Here is a 10,181-nt window from a genome sequence, read left to right as displayed (position 1 = left end):
GATGAGGGGGCCGCGGCCGGCGGCGGCGGCGGCCGGGGGCGGGCGGTGAGCGCTGCGGGGCGCTGTTGCTGAGGCTGAGATTTGGCCGCCGCCTCCCCCACCCGGCCTGCGCCCTCCGCGGCCCGGCCCGCGCTCCTGCGCTCGCTCCTCGCTGGCTCGCCTGCTCGCAGCCGCCGGCCCGACCCCCGTCCGGGCCGCGTCGCGCCGCCCGCGCTCAGGGCTGTTTCCGCGAGCAGGTGAAGATGGCCGAGAACTTGCTGGACGGACCGCCCAACCCCAAACGAGCCAAACTCAGCTCGCCCGGCTTCTCCGCGAATGACAGCACAGGTGAGGCTGGGGCTAGCTAGACTCGCTGTCAAGAGTCCGCGGCGGGGAGGGAGCTGAGGGTCGTAGTGGCGGGAGACTCGGTCCCGGGCCTATGGATGCGCTTCCCTGCTGGGGAGGAAAAGTGAAGCGGGGGCGCGGCCGAGTGTCAGCACGCGTGGCCGGCCGGGATGACAGCGGAGGGGACCTTGGAGATTTGGAGTGAGAGAATTCGACCAGAGGTAATGAGGGCTTTCAGGATCGGACCCCCACTCTAGGCTGTGCAGTCGCGGACACAGCTGCTGCCTTCTTACGAGTTGCTACTGAGAAGTTTCTTGGAATGTGTTGCTTGGGAAAACGCTTAGTGGTTATTTAGAAACTCTTGATTTTTTTTTTTGATCAACTAGTATTTTTTTTCCAAAACCCCAAACCTCATGTGCAAGCTGTCATCAAAGTTGCTGTGGTGTCTTTCATTTACATATGTAACCTTAAAAAGAAGCTAGCAGGCTTTTAAACGTCCATTTGGTCTCCAGTCTGCCTTTGAGGTATGGTTTTACAGTGGAGATGAAAAATTACAAATTAAGGACTTTAAATCTTTCAGGGGGGAAAAAGCAAGATACTCTTAAATCTTTTCCCCGGCTCACTAAATAGCTTCCATGTAAACTTTCTTAGGTGATCGTATCGGGTCTCCAAGAGTTTTCTGTTCATTCAGTAATTCAGAGTACTTCTGGGCAGCTCTATGATAACCTTGCCAGTTATTCGTATTTCCTCGTTTAAGCTCTCCTTCAAAATAAAAACTTGTGTGGTGCTGCGAACAATGCCGGCTCAGCGCAGCTAGCATTTCTCCAGTACGTACTTGTAGCGGCATCTGAAAATCAGTTTCTGATGAATGGGTCCAAATCAAGTTACATTGCTGCCTGCAGATTGGTGCTAGACACAGATGTTCAAGTTGTGGAACTCTTTATGGGACTTTATACAAGTGTATTAAAAAATATTTTTACTGTTAAAACAAAACTTAGACTTCATGGCTTCTGTTTGAGTATTGTTCCTGGAATCCAGTCATGAAAGTTAATGTAGAAATGAGAGGGGAATGTTCTCTCTCCTCCATCATTTTTCAGATTTTTGTTAACTTAAAATTTGTTGAGAAGTAGGAAGGAGTAAATAAATGATTCACAGGTAGGGAAAAGTCACTAATGGTGCTTTTCTTTTTAAATGACAAGTTGAGTTTGATGTTTATTTTCATAAAAATCTTACTTATTGATGAAAAATCTTGAAACAGTGGTTTAGGTACACTTCTGCAGAATAGCGCTCCCTTGCTTTAGTAATCTTGCTATGCTTGAGCCAGAAGACTGTAATCATGTGAAATGTAGATCATACCAGACAAGTTTCATCCTGAAGTTTATCCTCTGACACTGGTAACTTGAAGACTTTTCAGCTTTGCTGTTACTGAGTGAGATTGTTGTAGATTTTTTTCTTAAAAGTGGGGCAAATTAATAAGACCACAAAAAGACCTGTAGTATCTTAAACATCCAGAGGTTTATAAGATGGAACCCAAAAGATGCCTTTTCTTCTTCCTCTTCTTCCTCCCCTTCCTCTTCCTCCTCCTCCCCCTCCTTTCAGTGTAGCTTCTCTTACTGGATTGTCGGATATTTACTTAATGGATTGCTAACCAGAGCAGAACTTATCAGATAGGATCTTCTGCACTTAAGCATTTTGTCTCTTTCCCTTTCCAGTTTTTACCCAGGAGAAGCGGAAGAGTACTTTCACATTTACAAATATATGAAACAAAGAGTAGTAGTTTCTGATGATTCTGATTTAAATGATCAAAGAATAAGATGGCATTTATATTTGAGTCTTTGATTACGTGAAATGCACCATCACATTGTTTTGAAAGGGAGTAAGGGTGCACTCTGAGGAAGAAGCCATTATTGAATACATTAAACAAGGTGAAACTTCGTTAAGAATAACTATTAGTCAAAGATCAGTATCACATAGACCTTAAAGATGTAAATTAAGCAAATAAATGGCTGAGGTATTTATGTTAAATGTATTTAAAGCAGTGAAGGTTGGGATAGAGACAGAAAGATAATGTTGAGAAAAACTGAACTTTGTTTTATTAAGGGGATCTCAGGCCTCCAAGAGGAAATTGGGCAAGGGTAGGCAAGGTGTGTGTTTGCACAAGATCAAATTTGAGGGAAGGGATGCAAGGAGAGGGAGCAGAAGCCCTAGACTTTGAAACAGTTGCTACTTGAACTATAGTGATAAGGCCACATCTTTGGGGACCGTATTGTTAATCCATCAAGTGCATTTTAGTTGTTTCTAGGGATGGTAGTGGGTGGGGAAGAGAGTGCCCTTGATAAAGAGGGGAGCCTACCAGGCCTGCAGTGTACTGAAGGGGAGTGTCCATGTGCGCATACACCACTCCACTAGGGGCCAGGAGCGTCTGAGTGATGATCGCCTTTGTTACTTAAGATGGGGAAGAACACACAGAGGAAGGGAAGGTGCCTGGAGGAGGGTAGCAAGAGGAAGGAGAAACTACTTTTCACCCTACCACAGGCAGTTCTGGAGTGGCAGAGTCAGATGGTATCAGATGTTGGTGAAATGCTATTTTCTTGTTCTATGTTGAACTGTTAAGCAGTTTGTAAGAAGCAGGGAACTTTGTGTTATAAGTATGTAGTTGGTCATGTATTTTGGAAACTTTCTCTTAGTATGTCCAAATTAAAATAGCTTACTCTAGAATCTTTTGACACCATGGATTCATGATTGAACAGTAGAGAAGAAATAAATATTCAGGCAAATAGACTTTTTTTAACATACAAAATTGGCAGTTCATACATTTATGAAAGTGTTTTTTTATTGTTTATATTTTTTTGTTTGGTTTCTCTGTTTTTTTTTGTTTTTGAGGCTGATTAGATCAGACTGGCTTGGAATTTGTTATGTGAACTCTTGATCCTCCTGCCTCAGCCTTTTAATTTTAAGTACTAATATTATAGGCATACATTATCACACTTAGTGACTTGGGAAACTTTACAATAAACTTTGTGTGTAACAAATAAACCATTTAAAAAGTGTTAGGGCCAGCAAGATGGTTCAGTGGGTCAAGCAGAGTACTTGCCATGTAAGCCTAGTGATCTGAGCTCGGTTCCCAGAACCCATACAAAGGCGGAAGGAGAGAACTGACTCCACAGAGCGTCCTCCCACCTTCCCTCCTTTAGGTGTGACACCATATCATGAACTGGCACTCACTCTCTTGCTCACACATTAAAATTTTATAGAAAGTTTTAAGTTTGTTTTTGTTTTTTAATCAAAAACATATATAGATTTTAGCTTGTGCTGTGGCCCTAAACTCTTGTGGTTGTATTTTATAATGCTTGTGCCTTTTATTTATTTATTTTTTAAAGTTCTGTCTCTCTCTCTCTTCTCTCCCTCCCCTCTCTCCCCCCCTCCTCTTTGAAACAAGATCATGGTGTATCCAGGATTGACATCAAATTGGCTCTATATACTAGGCTCAAATTTGTGATTCTCCTGCTTCAGCCTCCTAAGTATTGCTGGCATTGCAGGCATGCTCTGTGATCACTAACAAAAAGTTCCTTTTAAAGAGGCAGAGCCTCACTGTGTTGTCTGGGCCAGACCTCAACTCCTAGACTGTAGTGAGCCTCTTGCTTCAGCCTTCTGAGAAGCTACAAATTTCTTTAAATGCAGTAGAAAAGTATATTTAAAGAGAGCTTGTGGTAAATATGATTAACTACTAACATCTTTTTACTGGTAAATGGTAATCTTCATTGTGTGCAGTCCTTTATGTATCAGACAGTACTTTTCCCTAAAGCCATCTTAGCAACAGATGAAAAGAAGCTACATTCTAGATGAAGACCCATGACTTAAGGGGGATGGGCTCCAGAGCTATAGACAGAACCAAACCTAGATGGTTAGAAGTCCTAGATTCAGGTGAGATAACTCAGCATGTGAAGGCACTTGCCGCCAAGCCTGAAAACTTGAGTTTGGTCCCAGTCCTGCACATGGTGGAGGGAGAGAACTGACTCCTGATAGTTGTCCTCTGACCTTCATACATGGGTTATGACATATTCATGTCTTCTTCATGTCTTTGTGTGTGTGTGTGTATATATATGTGTGTGTGCGTGTGTATAGATATATACACACAAAATATAGTTAAGTGTAATAATATATTTAAAAATGAACATCATAGGAATTTATTTTATATATTTGTACCTCTAAAGCATTTACTTGACTTTGAGGCTGGAGAGAAGGTTCAGCTAGCAACTGCTTATAACTCCAGTTCCAGGGAATCTGGACTTTATAGATACTGCATGCACTTGCTACACAGATACACATGCAGGCAAAACACCCATACACAGAAAAACATTTTTCTGACTCATGGACAGTGATATTTGCCAGGTTTCAGTAGCATTCACATCAGCTGGTAAATTAAAAATTGTAGACCTATGGCACACACCTGTAATTCCAGTACTCCAGGAGGGTGCTAACCTAGGCAACATTATGAGTTCTGGACAACCTCCGTGCTACTAGGCAGGTCTTAGTTTCTCTGTTTGCCTCTGTCTGTCTACTTCTCCCTCCCTCCCTCCCTCCCTCCCTCCCTCCCTCCTCCCCTCCTCCCCCTCCTCTGTCTTACACTTGCACAAACACATGCAGTCCTTTTCAGAAAAATCTACAATGTATGGTCCTTATTATTGTCTTGACTAAATAGGAGGTAAACGTTTTCATCAGGTAGGACTGTATTTTTGCCATGAAAGTATGAATCTTTTGGGGTCAGGAATGGACTGTACTGGTAAGTCTTTAGAAAAATATGGTGTGATTGTGAAGCACACCACTGGTTGCATACTGTTAAAGCAAAAAGTAGGGTTCTGTAATTACTGTTTTTCTTTTTTCTTTTCTGTTTTTTCTTTCTTTCTTTTTTCTTTTTTTTTTCTTTTGAAAACAGGGTTTCTCTGTGTAGTTTTGGCTGTCCTGGAACTCACTCTGTAGACCAGGCTGGCCTCGAACTCAGAAATCCGCCTGCCTCTGCCTCCCAAGTGCTGGGATTAAAGGCATGAACCACCACTGCCTGGCTCTTTTTCATTTTCTTGAGACAGGATTTCATGTAGATCAGACTGGCCATGAATTCCTGATGTTTCTGCTGTCACCTCCTGAGTTGCTGGGATTACAGATATGCTATACTGTACTGCACTTGATTTGGTAACAGAACTAAAAATGTCTTATAAAGGAGCTGAGGCTTTATTTCTGCTTTTGGGAATTGATGCTTAGGTTGTAAGCCAGTAGTTTACACCTTTAGCTTCTGCCATTGTGATTGGCTCTCAGAGCACCTCATTATGTAGGACTCTGCAAATGCTGGGTTTTAGTGTTTTTATTTCATGTTTGAAAACAAAACAGTTTAAAATGAGGTGATTAATATGCCTTTCTTTGTTCAGATGAAGTATTACGGGTGTGTAAAGCCTGTGTAAAGCTTAGTTCTTGGGTTCCATTAATGAGGGTGTTACCTTCTATCTTACTCAGGTCAGCACTTGGTCTGTATTTCAGGAAATTAAAGGGCACAAAAGGTGTTTCTCAAAAGGGAGAAAAAAAAAAAGGCTGGGACTGGAGAGATGGTTCAGTGGCCAGCCTGGTCTAGTCTACAGAGTGAATTCTAGGACAACCAGGGCTACATAGAGAAACTCTGTCTTGAAAAACCAAACAACTAAACTAAACAGACAAATAATAACTTAAGGGGTTTGTGCCCCATTGAGGTTAGTTCTAGCTTAAGAGTTTTGGTTTTAGTCTCTCAGAGCTTGTGCTGGTGGGCACTGTGCACCTTCAAAGATTATGGCTGAACTTCCCAACCTTCCTACAGCTCATTAGCACCAGTAATGCCCCCAAACCCTTGATGTGATGCATGATCAGTAAACAACTTCTGTAAAAGACCAGAGAGGACATATTTCTGGCTCTGGGGCATCTGCTCTCTTGCTCTAACAGTCGTACTCTGTCATTTTGGCAAGAGCTCAGCCATAGACAGTATGTAGGCACTGCTATCTCCTTTTAAATTTTATTGTAAAATTTAGCACCTGGAGAATTTTCCCTTGAGCTGTAGCTTGGTGATGTGAGTGGCATGGGACTCATGGTCTAAGCACCACCCATTTGGGACGACTGGGCTGTTGTGCCCATTCTCAGCTGGGCATAGCAGTAGCACATGTTTTTTGAGACTTTTGCAACTGGCCTGGACAGTGACTAAGTAGGTAGGGTAGGATGACCACTTCACAATTAAGAGGACCTCTTTTGAGTTGTCGTTGCTGTTGTTGTTCTGTGATAGCTTTTTATACGGTATTTGAAATCAGGTACATTTTTTAAAAAAATATTTGTTTTATTTATATGAATACACTGTAGCTTCAGACACACCAGAAGAGGGCATCTGATCCGGTTACTGATGGTTGTGAGCCACCATGTGGTTGCTGGGAATTGTACTCAGGAACTATGGAAGAGCAGTCAGTGCTCTTAACTGCTGAGCTGCCTCCCAGCCCCTGAAATCAGATACATTTAACAGAAAGCCCAGTAACTTCATGTGGCTTTGTTCTTTTGCTGGCCATTTTGGTTCTTTTCGTAGCTCACAGCATTCTTTTCCCTCCTACTATGTCACCTCAAGTCCTCAGCATCCTCCCTTTTTTGTGAAACTAGGTGGTGAGTGGCTCTCTTAAGAGTTGGTACAGACGTACAGACATGCCACAGTTACCCACTGGCACTGAGTACAACACAAGGAGGCTCACTTACACAGTAGGCCCTTAGGAGATGTTTGAGGCAAATGCTCCTAGTTTTCTCCTAAGACTCTGCTTTTACATTACTTGTCACCACTCTCTGGCACACCCATGCTTGTGCCCCACCTCCTCCCTCCCTCCCTCCCTCCTTCCCTCCCTCCCCCTCTCTCTTGTTTGTTTGTTTCTTTTTTTCCTTTCTTTTAATTTTGAGTGTCACATCTCGATATTCTCACCATTGATAACCTACCTGGTGAGTTCTGGCCAGGTTTCAACTCTCTAACCTCAGTTTTCTCATTTGTAAAATGGGACGATGATCATATTATTATTACAGTATTGTCCGAGGTGATGTCTGGAAAATAGCTGGGCTGGAGGAAATGCTCAATGAACAGGAGTTGACCCTGTATTTACTAGGGTATGTGGATGTGCCTTGTCTTCTGGGGATTTTGGGGGATGCTAATCTGATTAGAATGTTAATGGCTGGAAACTGTAGTAGCTATGCATGTTATCACACATTCCTGTGTGTAGCCATGTCTGTTGTATACCCTCACTGGATATATAACCGGAATTCTGTAGTTGGTACTATTCCATTTTCACTTTTTTTTTATTGGATGTTTTATTTACATTTCGTATGTTGTCCCCTTTCCCCATCCCCCACCCACCCAGGAACCCCCTATCCCCTCAACCCTCCTCCTGCTTCTCTGCGGATGTACCCCTACCTACCCCCCGACTCCCACCTCCCCACCCTCAAATTCCCACCCCTGGGGCGTCCAGCCTTCATGAGGCCAAGGATCTCTTCTCCCACCTATGCCCAGCAGGGCCCTTCGCTCTTACATATACAGCTGGAGCCATGGATCCCTCCCTAAGTGCTTCCAGGCTGGTGGTTTAGACCCTGGGAACTGTGGTTCGTTGGTATTGTTGCTCTCCTCATGGGGCCACAAACCCTTTCAGCTCCAACAGTCTTCACTCTAACTCCTCCATTGGGAACCCCATGATCAGTACAATGGCTAGTTGTGAGCATCTGCCTCTGAATATGTCAGACTCTTGCAGACCTCTAAGGAGACATCTATATCAGGCTCTTATCAGCATGCGCTTCCTGACTTCCACATCAGCATCTACCTTTGGTGACTGCACATGGGATGGATACTCAGGTGGAATGGTCTTTAGACTGCCCCTCCTTCAGTTTCTGTCCCTCACTTTGTCTCCATATTTGCTCCCTTGAGTATTTTGTTGCTCCTTCTAATAAGGACCAAAGCACACACACTTGGTCTTCCTTCTTCATGAGCTTCATGTGGCCTGTGAGTTGAATCTTGGATATTTCAAGGTTCTGGGCTAATATCCAATAATCAGTGAGTGAATACCATGTGTGTTCTTTTGTGATTGGCTTATCTCACTCAGGATGATAATTTCTAGTTCCATCCATTTACCTAGGAAATTCTTGAATTCATTGTTTTTAGGTTTTTCGAGACAAGGTTTCTCTGTGTAGCCCTGGCTGTCCTGGAACTCACTCTGTAGACCAGGCTGGCCTCAAACTCTTGAACTCAGAAATCCGCCTGCCTCTGCCTCCCAAGTGCTGGGATTAAAGGCCACCACCGCCCGGCTGAATTCATTGTTTTTAATAGCTGAGTAATACTCCATTGTGTAAATGTACCACATTTTTTGAATCCATTCCTCAGTTGAAGGACATTTGGGTTCTTTCCAGCCAGGAGCTGGAAAGAACCCATTTTCACTTTTTAAATGTAAGATTTATTTATGTATATCATGTATTTTACCTGCATGTATGTTTGTGCACCATGTTTGCCCGTTGCCCTTGGTGGCCAGAAGAGGGCATCAAATCACCTGGAACTGGAGTTATAGATGGTTAGCTGCCCTGTAGGTGTTGGGAATTGGATGCTGGTCCTTTGGAAGAGCCGGCTAAGCCATCTCTCCAGCCCCTGTACTTAATTTTTTAAAACTAGAAACATGGGCTAGGCGGTGGTGGCACACACCTTTAATCCAGCATTTGGGAGGCAGAGGCAGGTGGATTTCTGAGTTTGAGGCCAGCCTGGTCTGCAGAGTGAGTTCCAGGACAGACAGGGCTACACAGAGAAACCCTGTCTCAAGCCCCCCCCCCAAAAAAAAAAAACTAGAAACATGATAGCAATGAAAATTTAAAATCTTAAAAACTTAAGTGTTCTGTAAACCCTGATAATTTTGAAACTTATTTCATGGACTTGATAAGTCTCAGATATGTGAAACTATTCTGTTCCTTACTACTCTTGTGTTTTACAGTTCAGTCTGAGATACCTGTTAGGCATTAACACTGTACAGAAGATTTTTGGTGATGCCTTTCAGTGGCTTAGACCTGTGTTCACTCAAACTTGGAAGCAAAACTAAGAAAATACAAAATGCAATTTAAGTTTGAAAATGCAGAAAGAGCAATCCAGAAGAGATGCATTTATTCTCTACTGTTCTGAACATCTCAGTGTGTAGAATCCAGGAAGCTGAGGTGAAGTCAGTGGTTTGGTAGTCTTCTCACCTCTTCCTTGGCCTTTCCTAGTGTACTATAGTGCTGATCAGTCAGTTGGGGAAGCCAACTGCTTTTCCAGTCTTCAGAGCTGGAAATGGGACCCTGGCCATGACTGTCTTTTTGTCTTAGATGTCACATATACATAGAAAGATAACTCTTGTATAACTCTTCTTCTGGTTGTTCTCAGATGTCCCTTAGAAGCCTTCATACTCCTGGGCATGCCGTCTGTCCTCTAACGTACTCCAGTGTTAGTTCATGTACTCTTGCCCTTCATTCATTCCTGTTTTTTTTTTTTTGTTTGTTTGTTTGTTTTTGAGAGAGGGTTTCTGTGTAGCCCTGGCTGTCCTAGAATTTACTATGTGTAGACCAAGGCAGCCTCATACTCTCAGATCTACCTGCCTTTGCTTCCTGAGTGTTGGGATTAAAGCTGTGTGCTGTGCCACCACAGCTGGCTCCCCTTCACCCATTTTTTCCCCCTTATATTGAAAATAAAACTTTTTTCCTCACATAATATATCCTGATTATGGTTTCTCTTCCATCTATTCCTTCCAGGTCCTCTCACCTCCCTTGTCGTCCCCATTCAGTCATATCAGAAAACAACCAGGCTTCTAAGG

General features: G+C 43.2%; 1 protein-coding gene across 1 annotated transcript in view; it reads left to right on the top strand.

Moving 5' to 3' along the window:
- The first annotated feature begins 67 nt into the window (after window positions 1–67).
- The window catches only part of Crebbp (CREB binding protein), a 119,094-nt gene continuing 108,980 nt past the window's right edge, over window positions 68–10,181 (top strand). The window contains exon 1 of the mRNA XM_028760817.1: window positions 68–327. Within this exon, the coding sequence (XP_028616650.1) occupies window positions 243–327 (85 nt within the window). The 5' untranslated portion in view covers window positions 68–242. The remainder of the gene's footprint in view (window positions 328–10,181) is intronic.

Source organism: Grammomys surdaster, unplaced genomic scaffold (genome assembly GCF_004785775.1).
Source record: "Grammomys surdaster isolate TR1022 unplaced genomic scaffold, NIH_TR_1.0 126612, whole genome shotgun sequence".
NCBI lineage: Eukaryota > Metazoa > Chordata > Mammalia > Rodentia > Muridae > Grammomys > Grammomys surdaster.
Note: the sequence above shows the minus strand (reverse complement) of the source record. Positions and strands in the feature narration are given on the sequence as shown.